Source organism: Pristis pectinata, chromosome 6 (genome assembly GCF_009764475.1).
Source record: "Pristis pectinata isolate sPriPec2 chromosome 6, sPriPec2.1.pri, whole genome shotgun sequence".
Lineage (NCBI taxonomy): Eukaryota > Metazoa > Chordata > Chondrichthyes > Rhinopristiformes > Pristidae > Pristis > Pristis pectinata.
Window position 1 is genome coordinate 58,472,956 of NC_067410.1, and position 17,892 is coordinate 58,490,847.

General features: G+C 43.6%; 1 protein-coding gene across 1 annotated transcript in view; it reads left to right on the forward strand.

Annotated features, from left to right (window-relative positions):
* LOC127571344 (histone deacetylase complex subunit SAP130-like) overlaps positions 1-17,892 on the forward strand; it is a 59,663-nt gene that overhangs the window by 31,800 nt on the left and 9,971 nt on the right. Inside the window, 7 exon segments of the mRNA XM_052017633.1 lie at positions 1,693-1,815; positions 1,818-1,869; positions 3,341-3,445; positions 6,122-6,480; positions 7,860-8,117; positions 8,405-8,530; positions 17,063-17,166. Of these exon segments, the coding sequence (XP_051873593.1) occupies positions 1,693-1,815; positions 1,818-1,869; positions 3,341-3,445; positions 6,122-6,480; positions 7,860-8,117; positions 8,405-8,530; positions 17,063-17,166 (1,127 nt within the window).

Consider the following 17,892-nt stretch of genomic DNA (forward strand, 5'->3'; position numbering starts at 1 on the left):
TATTGTAGCTCCATTTCTGTGATCCTAATGTTGTAATTGTACTCAAGGGTTGGTAACAAGCTGGATGTAGTTTGTCATGATAAGGTACTGGACTAATAATTTGGAGATCAGTTTGCAATTATATAATGTCTTTAATTTTGTAAACTGTCCTACATTGCTTCATGGGAGGGTAATATGACACTGAGCCAGTAATTCAGGTGACCAATTGCCTCATTAAAGGGGTAGATTTGAAGGGAGGAATTAGGGGGGGAATGCCTGAACTTGGAGCCTAAAAAATTGAAGTTCCAATGTCAGTGGTGGGGTGAAAGAAGTTGGATGGGTGCTCAAGCTGGAACTGGAGAATGATTATGGCACAAGAGGTGATTAGAGTTGATGAGGAGTGAGACCACAGATTTGTAAACCCAGGTAAGAATTTTAAAGTAGTGGCATTGTTGCACTGGTGAATAGGACTTGATGCATTGTACGATGTGGGGCAGCAGAGTTTTGGGTGACCACAAATTTATAGAGTCTGGACAACTAGAGGATAATTAGGGGGACATCATAGTAATGTGAAGTAAAGCATCAAGGACTTATCAGTTGAGTTAAGGCAATGGGAGGGACAAGTCTGGAGGTAAAGTTGGTGGACTGGTGAAGGAGGGATATGGAGCTGAAGGCTCAGTTCTGGTCAGAAACGACACCAGTGATTTGGCCTTAGGGTGAGAAATGGACTCATTAGAAAATCAGTGATATTTGTGATGGGTTATGAAGATAATGGAGCCTTGGTCTGCCCAAAGTTTATTTGAAGGAAATTTTGGCTCATTCAGGTTTGCATGTTGGACAAGTTGCCTGGCATGAGGTTGTGGATGGGATAGGACGTGGCATTGAGGGAGAGCACTGCATTATCAGCGTATGTGCAGAATGTAATGTTACTAAAGAGCGCTATCAGAAAAATGTGAATTCAAGTCCTCCCTCTCCCCCCACCCCCCAAAAAAAAATCTTGAGCACAGATTGTAATCTGCTCTTGATTTCTGTGGTAAGGAAGTGCTGCACCAAGGTCCCATCTCCAGACGAGGTACTAAACCAAAGTCCCATCTGTTCTATGATCCAATGATGTAGTTCAGAGAAGAACAGGGAAGTTCTCTCCAGTGACTTGGCCAATATTTATCTCCATCTATTCACCACTGTAGGGTATATTGGCTACAATAATAACCACACTTTAAAGCGCTTCATTGGCTATAGCTTGCTTAAGGGCACTATGATCAATTGAATAGAAATGAAAGTGTACTTTTGTGCCTTGGGAGCGTATGCCAAGAGGCAGCAGGTGGATGAGTGGAGAGTGGATCCTGATCTCCTTGATCAGTTATACCATTCACGGTTCTATACATCACTCAGCATCCCAACCAGTTTAGGAAGTAGTCGGGATTGGGAATAACGAATGCTCCTTTCTGTAACAAAAGCATCGAGCTAGGTAATAATAGGCTTTTAGTAGACTTTCAGTAATTGCTGGTGGGATGTGGGTAAACTTTGGTGCTTAAATGAGAAGTTTCACCTTGCAGTTTGCCTCCAGACCATCCTGTTAGCGTTACATCTCTGAAATTTGCTTGATGCTTTTTACTTGAGCCGTGTCTCCATTCTGTCTTTGATGGTGAATGTGTTTTAAACGTGAATCCATGAGAGGCATCATATAGGTGCATACTTTTGCCTGTTTTTCAGCAGTGGTTGTTGACGGATTGGAAGCCACCATTGTAGCAAATCCCATTAAGCACGTTCAGTGCAACGCCTGCTGTCACAACTGGATTCAGACCCACACTCAGAGCAGCAGTACCACCGCTCCAGCAAGGGATCTTCGCCACGACCCAGTATTCTGCGGAAGAAACCAGCCTCCGATGGGTAAGAGCATTTAACTGGACTTTGCCCAGTCAAGCTGATAAATGATAAAAGACAAATTTAGACACCAGCAAATTCTTTTCAGTTGCTTGGCACGTGCAGTGAAATTTGTCTAATCATGTTAACAGGGTCTTGCATTCATCAGATCTGTATTTTGTGAAAGAAGGGGAAATGATATGATGGGAAATAAATCTCATAAACCACTCAGTCTAATCTTTACACGATTCCAGTATCTTTGTAGAGACATAGAGCACATGCCCCTCAGTCCACTGAAGCTGATCATCAGCTGCCATTGATACTAATCCCAGATTCTGCCCCACCCCATTCCCAGATACAGGAGCCTGAGGACACGTACCACCAGACTTAAGAACAGCTTCTACCCCCACTGTGATAAGACTATTGAATGGTTCTCTTATACAGTGAGATGGACTATGACCTCACGCTCTACCTGTTGTGACCTTGCACCTTATTGCACTGCACTTTCTCTGTAGCTGTGACACTTTACTCTGTACTGTTATTGTTTTTACCCGTACTACATCAATGCACTCTGTACTAATTCAATGTAACTGCATTGCGTAATGAATTGACCTGTATGATCAGTTTGTAAGACAAGCTTTTCACTGTACCTCGGTACAAGTGACAATAATAAACCAATAAACCAATTCTTACCATTCTACACCTACAGCATTTGCTATGGTCAGTTAACCTACCAACCTGCACATCTTAGTAGTGTGGGAGAAAACCAGAGCACACAGAGGAACCCATGCAGTCACAAGGAGAACATGCAAACTCCATGTTGAGGAGCGCCAGAGGTCAGGATTGAACCTGGGTCTCTGGCACTGTGAGGCAGCAGCTCTACTACCTAAACCATTGGCACACGGCCTATGCTTGCTAATATAGCAAATGAACTGGCATTTCCAATTCACATCTGAAATCACTTAACTCTGGCTTCTATAGCCATAGCCAATAAAGATGCTTTTTGATTGCCAAGGCAAACTAACTCAGTGTTGTTATTAGAGTCTTGTTCAAGGTGGTTGATGTCGTCATTGTTTTTAAAAGGATTAGAAATGGTAATATATTTGGTTTGGTAGATGTACACTTGACCACCATATGAAAAGAGAAAATGCTAGAAACACTTAGCAGGTCAGGCAGCATCTGTGGAAAGAGAAAACAGTTAATGTTTCAGGTCCAAGATCCTGTTCTGGAAGACAGTTCTGAGTGTTTCCAGCATTTTCTGTTTTTATTTTGGATTTCCAATATCTGAAGTCTTTTTTCTTCTGCTTAATCAATATATGTTGGAGCCAGAAATTTGGTTGAAGTTATTGTCCTTCTGAACTTGTTGCCTGGAACTGTTCAGTTAACTAAAGATGCCACTGAGTTGCAATTATGCTTCTACTCTCCAGATTATTATCTGAAATAAAAATGGCATGTTATTTACCAGCCTAGTTTAAATTTTCATGTTCCTTGTTTTCAGCATGGCTGTTCGGAAGAGTCTCATTCCTCCTCAGCCAACAGAGGCTACGAGCCCTCGGTTAGATGGCACAATGCGGAATGCATCTGGATCCCCACGGCCAGTTGGGTGAGATTAGAATTTTGCAATCGCTCCTTTTTATTCAGCTCTTGAAGCAAGAAAAGTGACCTGCTCTGAGGTCTAAATAAATCCTGCCCCATTGCAGATCACCTGCTAATACCCTGAGGGCTCAGGAGGTGTTACCTATCAAGTACCCGAGACCAAAAAATTCTCCAGGTTTGACCCCTGCTCTGTTAACTGTAGGCAGGTAATTTGGAGTTAACCTTGGAAGTTAATCTCTGAGTTGGGTAGGAATCAATTGTGGGTCTGACTCTTGATGGGTATCCATTGCCCTTGTCAGGAAGTGCAGATTTAGGTGAAAATCTGATGGTTGGATCCATAGGCTCCATATAGGAATGCCATCAAGGGTGACTGTTATCATATTAGTGTATCCTAGTGAACAGAGAGTTCAGTGCCTTCAGGGGTTCATGTTAGGCATCGAGCATAAGTCCAGATGAAGGGTCTAGATCGAAACGTCAACCGCCCACTTCCCTCCATAGCTACAGCCTGAGCTGCTTTGTGTGTTGCTACAGAGAGAATTTTCTGCTGATCTTTGAGGCAGTATTAGGGTGAAAGCACAGCTGTGAAGGTCACACCTTTTATGGTAAGTATTTGAACGTATTTAGTGGCTTGTGGAAGGAGGTCACTCACGTGACAGGTTTGCTGCATGCTGTGTTTATTTTTGGAAGAGATGGTTGGTTTATCCTCCTTGCTTACCAGACCCAGTGAAGTCACTAAACATTTGGCTGTACTGTCTGCCAGTGTGAGTGGGTAGAATCTACCCTAGGCACATCTGTTCATTATCCTTGTGCTGCTCTTCTCTAGGCCTCTGTGTCTCAAATTCCCTGTCCTTTGTACATTGGATCTACAGACTGAAGTGTTACTCTCCAGGAGAACAGCTAGGCATTATTTAATTGCACTTGAGATATTGCTCCAGTCCATCTTTATCATTGCTTGTCTCTGAGTTGCTGATGGCTTTTCATTCTGCAGCAGAAAAATAACAAAGCAAGTTCCTAATCACAGATGTTGTTCACACGTGAAACTTGCCTGCGATATGTAAGATGATTGGAATATACAGGCCAGTTAACTTGAGGGCAGCTGTAAATCACGCTGCACCTGACTGCTGATGGGGATTCTTCCTGAACGCACGACCTGTTCTATTGTCTGCTGTGTGGTTTTGCCAAGTTTCCCGAGTGATAAAGATGACAACGAACTAGTGTATACTAAAGCTGCTTTAGCTGTTAATACTGGATTTTTGAAATTTTTTTTTGCTCATTTGCATCTAATAACATGACTGCTCAGTTTGGGCCTTTCAGTTGAAAGGTAGCAGATTAATCAATTGATTCCACACTTGAATATGCCCCCTATAGCCTATGCTCACTGATAGCATGGCTATCGTAAGGTTCCAGGTTTAGTCCGAGATAATCAAGTACAATTCCTGGCACGTTACTACAAGAACTGCATGGGTACTTCACAGTTCAAGGAATTGCCTTTTGGATGAGATATTGAACAGGGGTGCTGTCTGCTTTTCTCAGGTGGATGGATGTAATGATCTCTAGAAACTATCATTGTTGTTTGTGAGAGCTTGCCGTGCACAAATTGGCCACTATTTCTCCATTACTTTTCCTTTTGTGACTACACTTTAAAAGTACCTTGGAATGTAGTAAAAGGACATGACAGGTGCTTTATAAATGCAACTTTTAATTTAATGGTGAATCTTAATCTTAAAGGACTATTTCATTTTCTGTAAGACTGAGTTTTAAAATAACCTGCCTCAGCAAGGCTTCAACATGCTTGCCTTTTATATGGCGTACTCCATATAAATTGAAGCTGAAGTGTTAAAGTTTCAGCTTTCACCTAAACATTTTTAACTTGTACCTTGTGAGAAATGGAATCACCCCTTACTGCAGTACTCAAGGTGCCCACTGCACCTGCCTGTCTGTTTAAAAAATTTAGGCTTTTAGTTACGCTTGGATTGATAATCATATGGACTGTTTAGTAGGCTCACTGGTTTAAGGCTGAGCATCTGAACAGAGTGTTCTTATTGCATAAGGTTGTGTGGCTCCTACTGCCTACTGTAGAGATCATTGAGTGAGATTAAGTGAAGTTAATGAATGGATGGGGATTTACTTGGATGAAAAGCAGTTCTGACTGAAGATGGAGAGGATAGAAAATTTTCATTCATGTCATCAAATACTGAAATTTGAATCTTCCTTTAATGGTGGCCTTGCATTCTTAATTGAGCAAACTTAAATTTGAGCTTTGCACAGTCTCAGTGTCCTGAAGGTAGTTTATAATGAACTAATTATTTTGAAGTGTAGGAGTTATCTCAGGTGATTTGTACAGAGTGTGATGGTGACCAGGTAATCTGTTTTGTGATGTTCGGCTGGGAAATGTTGTTCAGGATCTATTGCATTCACTCAGGCGCACAGAACCCTCACCAAAGACTGCAATTCCACGATGCAGAATTCCTTTAATACCATGGAAGCAGAATCGCATGATTGCCTGACACTGCTATGTAGGCTAGTTTTGTGTGTTTGTGCCTTGAGAGTGAAATATTCAACAACCTCGGACTCGATGCTGTCACTGAGCCGTAAATAAACCTGCCTATCCTTGAAGGTATTCTTTTGGAGCAGCTGATGGGGTATTTTGATATTTGATTTCGATTGCTTTTAACTTTTTCAGAACAAAATCTAAGCCAGAGATCCATGTTTCCATGACCACGCCAGTGGCTGTTGCAATGGAAGCAGTCAGCAACCAGAGTATGGAATCCATGCCCATATCAGGACAGCCGAGTTCTCAGCAGCCTCCGCCACCAATCCCAACACTCATTGCAGCAGCTGCTCCCCATCCTCAGCCTACAGCTTTGTCAACTGTTACAGCAGCAGTCTCCACCACTCCTCCAATTTCAGTCTCCATGGCTACAGTGGTAGCTCCACCATCGCAACCAGTTGCCATCTCTGTACCTGTCTCCATGAGCTCAACGTTACCAGAGGTGAAAATCAAACAGGAGAGCGAGTCTGCAGATGCACTGCCTGTATCAAGTAGGTATTCTCTCTGCAGAGCACATGTAAAAATTGACTTTGGTGCATTGAATTCTGTTTTCATCTGGGGAATAGGCAACTAATGCTAACATTTTTTTCTGGAGAATGCGGGAGGCAGGTGAATGAAATTAACTGCTGAGCCCAGCATCCCATGACCTAGTGGGAGGCATTCAGGAGCACTGTAATCATTCAAATTATTGTCAAGGAAGGCAATTTTTTTGTGAAGGTTAAGCTTGAATAATTTGTCTTTCATACTTGCAGAAGAGTGCTTGTGCCTATGGATACAATATTCTGTGTCTACTGGCAGGGCAGATTTTTTTGTAAGAGTAGGCTGGAATTTTTGAGGAAAGTAATGGTCAGGGAGAAGGAGAGACGAGATTGCAGGTGCTGGAATCTGGAGCAACACATAATTTGCTGGAGGAACTCAGCGGGTTGAGCAGCAACTTGGGGAGGTGGGGGCGCACTATTTCCTTCCACAGATGCTGCTGAACCCGCTGAGTTCCTCCAGCAGATGGTTTGTTGGTCAGAGAGAAGACTGCATATTGCCACTTGAATTCCAACTGTAAATGTACTTCTGAGCCATGTGTGAAATCACTGAGTACAGTTTACAGACTGTCCCCACACAAATGCCTGGATTTTAGACACTCCCTGCATACAAGTGGATATGATTAAATTCAAACATCTGACATATGCGTTGATCCCATGAGCAGCGAAATAGTTTCTCCCCCCCCCTTTTAGTAATTGTTCTTATGAGTTTTATGTGCTTTTGATGCCATTCATTGCAATACTGTGGTGGTATGGTTATCCTATCAAGTGTTTTTTTTAATTTTTTTGACTTACGGACAAAATCGACTTAAGGATGTCTATAAAAATGGAACCTGTTTGTAACCCAGGGAGTCTTTAGTATCACTCCCAGGAGAGGGGACAATTGGTGAGCCAGTCCACCCAGATAGCTTACTCATACCCATTAATTAGCAGAGGGTTTGGGTTAGAATTGGCTAGGATTTTCAACAATATGAAGGTTGTTTAGATGCTATGTCCTTGTTTTTTTTGGTTTTTCATTCATTTTCTCTTTTTCTGTCCCTCTATGTGAATGTCTCTTTTTAAATCTCTTTCTTCTCTTCCTGTTCATCTCCCTCTTTCTCTCTGATTACTCTCCCTTTCTCGTTCTCTCATACATACTCTCACTGTTTTTCCCTCTGTTTCTGCCTCTCATTTCCTCTCAACTCTAATTTTTCTCCCTCTCTTGCATTAATGTTCTCTCCCTCTTTTTTCACTATTTCTCTCTCTTTGACTGTTGCTCTTTTTCCCTTTTCTCTTTTTATTTTTCCTTTTCTCTCTCCCCCTCTCTCTCGTGCTCTGCCACCACCACCTCCCAGTTGCAGTATCAACATCGCAAAACATGTCGGTGACGTCATCTGCTCTGACCCCAATGGTGAATAACCTCAGCCTTCCTGGGAACGAGCTGCCGCCGGGTGCATCTCCCCGAAAGAAACCTCGTAAACAACAGCACATCATCTCCACGGAAGAAAGTGAAATCATGGAAACAAATAGTACGGACGAGGAAAAGAATAGCAGCAGCAAGCCGGTGCTGCTCAAAGCAGAGAAGAGGAAATCGCCACCAAAGGAATATATAGGTAAAACAGATTTGCAGCTAAAATGAAGACTGGTGTTTGTACTCGTGAGGGGGAAGGAGGGTTGTAAGTCCTGAGGGGAGTGGAGCAATGGTTGTAACCTAGTGGGAGGGGGGAATGGGAGTGTGGTTGTAACCTCACCAGAGAGGAGAGGAGGGATGTGGCGTGCCTGCCTATTAGAATTGTCACTCAATCCTAACCCAAGGCAGCATCTATATTTTGGCAGTGCAAATTCTTGCTCTCCTCACCTTTCCAAAATCTCTCCACCCAACCAAAATCTTGTGTTGCAGATGAAGAGGGTGTCAGGTATGTGCCCGTGCGCCCCAGGCCTCCGGTTACGTTACTCCGACATTACAGGAACCCCTGGAAGGCAGCTTATCATCATTTCCAAAGATATAGCGATGTGAAAGTCAAAGGTGAGATGTTATTTCCATTCCTGCTACATTAGGATGAAGCTGATGGCCAGTATTTTTAACTGCTTCCAAGTCAAAGTCATGAACCTTTTCAACCTGCAACGTTCCTTGTGTTTAGAGACATCTCTTTAGTGTGCACCATGGCTTCAGCCCAGGTTGTCAATATTGGCTTTTTGATATGATTTCTACATAAAACAAGGAATATTAGAAACTGTATCAAAAAGCAGCTTCCAGATAAATTAGTCATATAACACAGAAGCAGGCTCTTGGGCACACTGTGCAGACCATCAAATACCTATCTACACTAATCCCACTTTCTAGCACTTGATCCATAGCCTTCTATCCTGTGCAATTCAAGTGTTCATCTATATACTAAAATATTATGGTATTCTCTGCCTCCACCACCCCCTCAGCCAGTGCGATACAGATATTAACCTCCCTCTGGGAGAAAACATTCTTCCTCGTATCCTTTTTAAATCTCTTGTCCCTAACTCTAAACCTGTGTTGTATGGTTTTAGGCACCTCTGCTATGGGGAAATGTTTCTTGCTATGTACCCCTATCTCTGCCCCTCGTAATGTCATATACCTTGATTAGAACCATAGAACAATACAGGCCCTGCGGCCCACCATGTTGTGCCAACCTTCAAACCACTCCTAAGACTATCTAACCCCTTCCTCCCATATATCCCTCTATCTTAAATTCCTCCATATGCTTAGCTAACAATCTCTTGAAGTTGCCCAACGTATCAGCCTCCACCACCACCCCAGGCAGCACATTCCATGCTCCAACCACTCTCTGGGTGAAAACTTCCCTCTGACGTCTCCCTTGAACTTCCTATCCATTACCTTAAAGTTATGCCCTCTTATATTGAGCATTGGTGCCCTGGGAAAGAGGTGCTCGCTGTCCACTCCGTCTATTCCTCTTAATATTTTGTATACCTCTATCATGTCTCCCCTCATCCTCCTCCTCTCCAATGAGTAAAGCCCTAGCTCCTTTAGTCTCTCCTCATAATCCATACTCTCTAATCCAGGCAGCATCCTGGTAAATCTCCTCTGCACCCTTTCCAATGCCTCCACATCCTTCCTATAATGAGGCGACCAGAACTGGACACAGTACTCCAAGTGTGGTCGAACCAGAGTTTTGTAAAGCTGCATCATTACTCCGAGGCTCTTAAACTCGATCCCATGACTTATGAAAGCTAACATCCCATAAGCTTTCTTAACTACCCTATCCACCTGTGAGGTAACTTTCAGTGATCTGTGGATATGAACCCCCAGATCCCTCTGCTCCTCTACACTGCACAGAATCCTGCCATTAACCTTGTACTCCGCCTTGGAGTTTGTCCTTCCAAAGTGTACCACCTCACACTTCTCCGGATTGAACTCCATCTGCCACTTGTCAGCCCAGCTCTGCATTCTATCAATATCCCTCTGTAAGCTTCAACAGCCTTCCACACTATCCACAACACCACCGATCTTTGTGTCATCCGCAAACTTGCTAACCTACTCTTCCACCCCCTCATCTAATTCCATTAATAAATATCACAAACAGTAGAGGTCCCAGAACCGATCTCTGTGGGACACCACTAGTTGCAGCCCTCCAATCCGAATGCACTCCTTCCACCAACCCTCTGCTTCCTACAGGCAAGCCAATTCTGAGTCCACAGGGCCCAGCCTCCCTGGATCCCTTGCCCTCTGACCTATGAAGAAGCCTACCATGCGGAACCTTGTCAAACACCTTACTAAATCCATGTAGACCACATCTACTGCACTACCCTCGTCAATCTTCCTGGTCACCTCCTCAAAGAACCCTATCAGGCTTGTGAGGTAAGATCTTCCCTTCACAAAGCCATGCTAGCTGTCCCTAATCAGTCCATGATCCTCTAAATGATCACAGATCCTATCTCTTAGAATCCTTTCTAGCAGCTTACCCACTACAGACAGAAGGCTCACTGGTCTGTAATTCCCTGCACTATCCCTACTACCTTTTTTGAATAAGGGGACAACATTTGCCACCCTCCAATCCTCCGGTACCATCCCTGTGGACAACGAGGACTCAAAGATCCTAGCCAATGGTTCAGCAATCTCCTCCCTCGCCTCACGAAGCAGCGTGGGGAATATTCAGTCAGGCCCCAGGGACTTATCTGTCCTAATATTTTCTAACAGCTCCAACACATCCTCTCTCTTGATATCTACATACTCTAGAACATTACCCTTACCAACACTGTCCTCAGCATCATCAAGACCCCTGTCCTTGGTGAATACTGAAGAGAAGTATTCATTGAGAACCTCACCCACTTCCACAGCTTCCAGGCACATCTTCCCACCTTTGTCTTTAATCGGACCCACCTTTACTCTAGCCATTCTTCTGCTCTTCACATACGAGAAAAAAGCCTTGGAATTCTCCTTAACCCTACTCGCCAAAGCCTTTTCCTGTCCCCTTCTCGCTCTCCTCAGCCCCTTCTTAAGTTCCCTCCTTGCTACTCTATATTGCTCATGAGCCCTGTCTGATCCTTGCTGCTTACACCTTATGTATGCTGCCACCTTCTTCCTAACTAGCTGTTCCACCTCTCTTGTCACCCATGGTTCCTTCACCCTACCATTCCTTCTCTGCCTCACCAGGACAAATTTATCCCTAACATCCTGCAAGAGATCCCTGAACATCGACCACATCTCTATAGTACCTTTACCTTCAAAAATGTCACCACAATTTACACTCTCAAGTTCTTATCTTATAGCCTCCTAATTCGCCTTTCCCCAATTAAATATCTTCCTGTCCTCTTTGCTCCTATCCCTGTCCATGACAATTCTAAAGGTTATGGAGCAGTGGTCACTGTTCCCCAAATGCTCACCCACCGATAGATCTGTCACCTGACCCGGTTCATCACCTAAAACTAGATCTAATATGGCATTCCCTCTAGTCGGGCCGGTCAACATACTGTGACAGGAATCCGTCCTGTACACACTTCACAAACTCTGCCCCATCTAAACCTTTGGCACTTAGCAGGTGCCAATCAATATTTGGGAAGTTGAAGTCTCCCACTATAATAACCCTGTTATTTTTGCATCTTTCCAAAATCTGCCTCCCAGTCTGCTCCTCAGTATCCCTACTTCTACCAGGGGGCCTATAGAATACTCCCAGTAGAGTAACTGCTCCTTTCTTGTTCCTAACTTCCACCCATATTGACTCTAGAGAGGATCCTTTTACATTATCCGCCCTTTCTACCGCTGTAATAGTGTCCCTGACCAGTATCGCCACCCGTCCTCCTCCTCTTCTTCCCCCCCCCCCCCCACACCCCCCATCCCTTTTAAAACACTGAAAACCAGGAATATTCAATATCCATTCCTACCCTGATGTCAGCCATGTCTCTGTGATAGCCACAATATCGTAGTCCCATGTACTTATCCAAGCTCTCAGTTCATTGCCCTTATTCCTGATGCTTCTCACATTTAAGTAAATGCACTTTAGCCCATCCACCTTACTACTTTGCTTCTCCTTCCTCAAAGCCTCTCTACCTGTTAGATTTGACTTTTCCCCATCCCCTTCTTCCTCTGACCTACTCCTCCGGTTCCCATCCCCCTCGCAAACTAGTTTAAATCCTCCTGAACCACCCTAGCAAACCTGGCTGCAAGGATATTGGCCCCCCTCAGGTTCGGGTGTAACCCGTCCTCTCTGTACAGGTCCCACCTTGCCCTGAAGAGATCCCAATGATCCAAAAATCTAAAACCTTCCCTCCTGCACCAACTTCTCAGCCACGCATTTATTTGCCATCTCCTCCTATTCCTACCTTCACTATCACATGGCACTGGCAGCAATCCCGAGATTGCTACCCTTGAGGTCCTGTTCTTCAGCCTTCTGCCTAGCTCCCTAAACTCACTTTTCAGGACCTCATCCCTCTTCCTACCTATATCGTTGGTATCAACATGAACCACGACTTCTGGCCGTTCTCCCTCCTGCTCAAGAATCCTGTGGACTTGATCAGAGACATTCCAGACCCTGGCACCTGGGAGGCAACAGACCATCTGAAATTTATGATCACTGCCGCAGAACCTCCTATCTGTTACCCTGACTATTGAGTCCCCTATCACTACTGCCTTCCTCTTCTCCTCCCTTCCCTTTTGAGCAGCAGGACCGGTCCCAGTGCCAGAGACCTGGCTACTGCTGCTAGGCCCCTGCAGGTCATTCCCACCGCCCACCCCCCCCAACAGCTTCCAAAGTGGAAAACCTGTTATTGAGAGGAACAGCCTCCGGGATCCTGTGCCCTATCTGCCTGTTTGTTTTCTTTTTCTTTTTCCTTTTCCCTCCCCTGATAGTCACCCTTCTATCTACTTCCTGGACCCAGAAGTACCTGCTTTAAGGGGGGTGACTGTCTCCTGATGTACAGTATCTATATAACTCTCTCTCCCTGATGCTCCGCAGTGTTTGAAGCTGCAACTCCAGCTCATCAATTTTGAGCCGAAGTTCCTCCAGCCTCAAGCACTTACTGCAGATGTGGCCATCTTGGACCGCAGGAAGGGCCACGATCCCCACATCGAGCAGCTGCAGCACACCGCCATGTCCTCCATCTGAACTAATTCTTTTTTCTCCCCCCCCTGCCTAATTTTTTCCTACTTAAAAAAAAATTTCTAACAGATAACAGGTAAACCTTACCTTTATTTACCGGCTACTCACCTGCCTCGCCCCTTTACGCCAAAACCCCTTGAGCCAAAGCCCAAATCACTCTGCTTCCTCTCACTCAGCTCTGACGCTGCCCGCTGGATATGCCAGTCTTCTTCTTAAACTGTGCGCGCGCTAATGACTTACATCACACACCTGCGCAGTTACTCCCCGCTATCTCTGAAACCGTTAGAAGAAAGAAAAAAACACTTATCTCCTCGGAATTCTTTGGCTGTTTCCGTACGCTGGCCTCTCGCTCTAGGTGTCCCCTCAGTCTGCTCTACTCCAAGTAAAAACAAACGCAGCTTATCCAGTCTCTCCTTGTGACTGAACCATTCCACTTGAGGCAATGTCCTTGCGAATCTCCTCTGCACGCTCTCCTGTGTTCTCATGTATTCCTATACTGTAGTGACCAGAACTGCACACAGTATTCCAGCTGTGGCCTAGCCAGTGTTTTGTAAAGTTTTATCGTGATCTCCCTGCTCTTATATTCTGTGCCCCAATTGATGAAGGCAAGTATCCCGTATGCCCATTTCACCATCCTGTCTATCAATGCTGCCACCTTCGGGGATTCCTGGACTTGTACATCAAGGTCCATCTGTTCCTTAATACCCCCTAATGCCCTAGCATTGATTCTGTCCTACCTTTATTAGTCCTGCTCCCACAGTGCATCAGCCCACTTACTGGGATTAGATTCCATCTCCTATTACTCTGCCCATTTTTACCAACTGATTAATATTGTCCTGTGGTCTAAAACTACCCACCTTGCTGTCAATGTCACCCAGTTTTCACGTCATCTGTGAACTTGATAATCATACCTCCTTTATTCACAATATAACAAACAGTAAAGATCCCAACACTGATACTTCTGGTACACCACTAGTCATAGGCTTCCAGTCACAAAAACAACCCTCAACCTTCACCTCTGCCTCATACTATCAAGTGAATTTTAGGATCAATTTGCCAACTTGCCTTGGATCCCATGAGTTCTAACCTTCAGGACCAGTCACCCATGTGGGACCTTGTCAAACAACTTACTGAAGTCCTTGTGGACTACATCAACTAGTCTGTCCTCAACAATACATTTTGTTAGCTCTCCAAAAAATCCAACCCAGTTGGTCAAACAGAATGTCCCTCTATCAAAACCAGGCTGGCTATCTTTGATTAATCACAGCTTTTCCAAATGCGGATTAATGCTTTCTCTCAGAATTTTTTCCATAACTTCCCTAGCTCTGACATTGGACTTGCCACCATGTAATTATCTGGTTTGTCCCTGCAGCCCTCCTTGAATAAAGGTACTACTTTAACGTCCTCAAGTCATCTGGCACCTCATCTGTGGCAAGCAAAGTTTTAAAAATATGACAGGGTCCCAGCTATCTCCTCTCATTGTAGCCTGGGATGCATCTCATCAGGCACTAAGGAATAATTCACCTTTTAGTCCTGCTTAGACATCTAAAACTCACAGTTTAAGAATAACATGTTGTAGAATGTCACTCTCCTCTTCTCTCCCCCCTGAATTCTCCAACTACAATGTCCCTTTTTTTCTGAATACAGATGAGAAGTAATTTAAGACCTCACCTACATTCTTTGGCTGCACATACAGATTGCCTCTTCAGTCCATAATGTGCCCTACTCTTCCCCTGGTTACCCTCCTGCCTTTGACATACAAATACAATGCTTGGGGTTTTCCTTAATCTTGTCCACCAGTGATATTTCGTACCCCTTTCTTTGTTGTCCTCTTTTTTTATAAATAAGTACCACCTATACTTTCTATACCCTGGAGGGCCTCCCACTTTCAGTTCTCTATACCCGCTAAATCCATATTATCTGTCTTTCTATCTCTTGGCCTCTAGGCTGCCTTGGACTTGCTGTCCTTGCCTTTCACCCTTATGGGAACACGTTCTCCCAATACGTGCATGTAGACTTAACTGCATGTAACGCTCCCATTCTTTTTTTGCTAGGTCCTGTCTTATGATGATAGAAATGGCCTTTCTCCAAGTTCTGGTCCATCCCTGTCTCTTTGCAGAATTACTTTGAAACTTAGTTATGGTCACTATCTCCAAATTGCTTTACCACCAACACTTCAACCCTGTGCCTCTAACATTAGATCTAGTGTGCCCCTTCTCTAGTAAGACTGTACCGGCTCCGAAAGTTCTCCTAGACACACCTTAAAAATTCTGCCCCCTATAATCTTTCTACACTAAGGCAAGCCTTGTTAATGTTGGGGAAGTTGAAATTCCCTTCTTAATTAACCCTATAATTCTTGCAATTCTGTGATTTGCCTACATATCTGCTCGCCTGTCACCCAGTGACTCTTGGGTCAGCCAGTAAAGTGATGCCCCTTTTTTCTTCCTAAGCTCTGCCCATATGACTTTGTTTGAATACCCTTCTAGAATATCCTTCCTCGTTACTGTGGTAACAGACTCCTTAATCAATATTGCAATGCACCTCTTGTTTCACATCACACCTGAAGATTCTATACCCTGAACCGTTGAGTTGCCAGGCCTGCCTTTCTTTTAACCAAGTGTCTGTGAAAACAATGATGTGATAATCAATGCTCTCAATTCATCTGCTTTGCTGGTCAGACCTCTTGCATTTCTTCCATGTGCCTTATCATGCCTGTGTCTGCTCTGCCTACTCGACTTAGTTTTCCTTATAGATTTGAATGTACTCCCCCACCAATTGGACGTATACTTTATGTCCCACTCCCCTACCAAACTAGCTTAAACCCTCACCAGCAGCACTAGCGAACCTCCCTGCAAGGATGTTGGACCTGTTATGGTTTAGTTGCAACTTGTTTAGCTTGTACAGGTCCTACTTTCCCAGACATGATCACAGAAATCCAAAGCTCTCCCTCCTGCACCATTTCTTCAGCCACACATTTCAGCTAACAATGTCTATACTCAAAGCACAAGGCACCAGAAGTAATATAAAGATTACAACCTTAGAAGTTCTACATTCTGGTACCTAGCTTTCTAAATTCATGTTGCTCAAACTCATTTCTCTCTTTACCAATATCATTAGTACCAATAAAATTGTTACCAATAGAATTTGAGACTACTGGCATTTAGCAGTACATTACCTGTATTGTCACTGTGCCATCTCCAAACTAGGCTGGATAAATGCTTATCATTTTACCTCTACTGTTAGAATGTGAAGATATTTAATATTGTTGGTAATGAGATTTTTGTCAGTTGGCAATTGAGCAACAAGGGGTGTTATCACGTAGATCTTGCTTACACTGTAATAGGAAGACTTGTGTAGCTATTTGCACAGAAAATCCACAAAACGTCAAGATGTATGACTGGGTGTTTTTGGTGACTCTGGTAGATGTTTACCAAGACAAGTACAGCTTAAATCCATTTGAACCACTGAAACATACATTGGAACTTAGTTTAATATTTAGTGCAAGTGCTCCCTTTTCCACCATCATTGGTCAGGAGTTTTGGTTTAGGCTAGAAATCTTGGATTGTGACTTAAACACTCAACTTTCTACTAAAATTGCCACTTGAGTCAAATTCAATAAATGTGACAGAGCACTTCCAAAGTAATTTGTTGTTTGTGTAACCTTTTGGAAAAAATGTAAGTTGCCATTTGAATGTCATTCTTTCAATTTTACATTACTAACCTGGAAAGCAATATTGCTTTAATTCTAGGTTTTGAAAGATCTTTTGATTGAAGTTTGGATGATGCTCAGAGCCTAGACTGTTCCCTTTTAACTCAAGGGTTCTTGGATTTGAATCCACCCTTAACTGATCAAATGTAATTTTCTTAGTCTGTAAAAGGAAGTAAAATCTCTTGTAACCTTTTCGGTTGGTTGATTTGTTCCTCACTGCGTGGTAATCCTGCACTGATGCCTTCTCTCTCTTTAATTGTAGAGGAGAAAAAGCCCACACTACAGGAGATAGCCAATCAGAAAGGAATTGTCTGCAAGGCTCAGGGTTGGAAAGTACATCTCTGTGCTGCGCAACTCATGCAGTTGGTAAGTGGGATGAAGACTGCATGTTTGTGCACATTGTGAGTTATGTATGTGCCACTAGGTGTCTTTGGTCCGATTTTACAGACATGGGTTAAGTATGATGATGTCTGTCTTTCACGGAAATTTTCAAAACAAATGGTGTCATTTATTGCCAAAGTACCAGTAGCAATCTCCACCCCTGTGTCTTGTGAAGCAGGTTATGAAACATCCATGAAGATGTTTTCTATCACAAGAAGTTCTTGTACTTTCCTATTCTTACAACATGGAAGGTCATTTGGCTCATCGAGCCTATGCTGTCTGTCAAAGCAACCCCATCTGTCCCATTCCCTGGTAACTTTCTCACTTGTGCTCGATGTACCTATCCTTAAGAATGTCAAAACAAATCTGGAGATTGTTTTGTGTTTCCTGAAAAAGTCTTTTTTTTCTAAAAAGCAATGTGCACATCCTATTAAACTGACCTTTTAAGTAAATAGTGATGTGATTCTGCAGGAAGTTTAAAAAAAATTTTAGAAAATTGAGTGATTTTGTTAACTAGCACTGAAGATTTAATAAATAAGAGGCTGGAAATTCACTTGCATAATTTGGAGGCGATCTACTGTCAGGTCGATCTCCAAGTATTTTTTATGTTCACTTGTCCCCACCCCTAACTGCTTGATTCAGATTTTGTTAATCTCCCCAGTCCCATCACTACCCACCATCTCTATGCCTGATCCCTATGTCCCTTCCCCT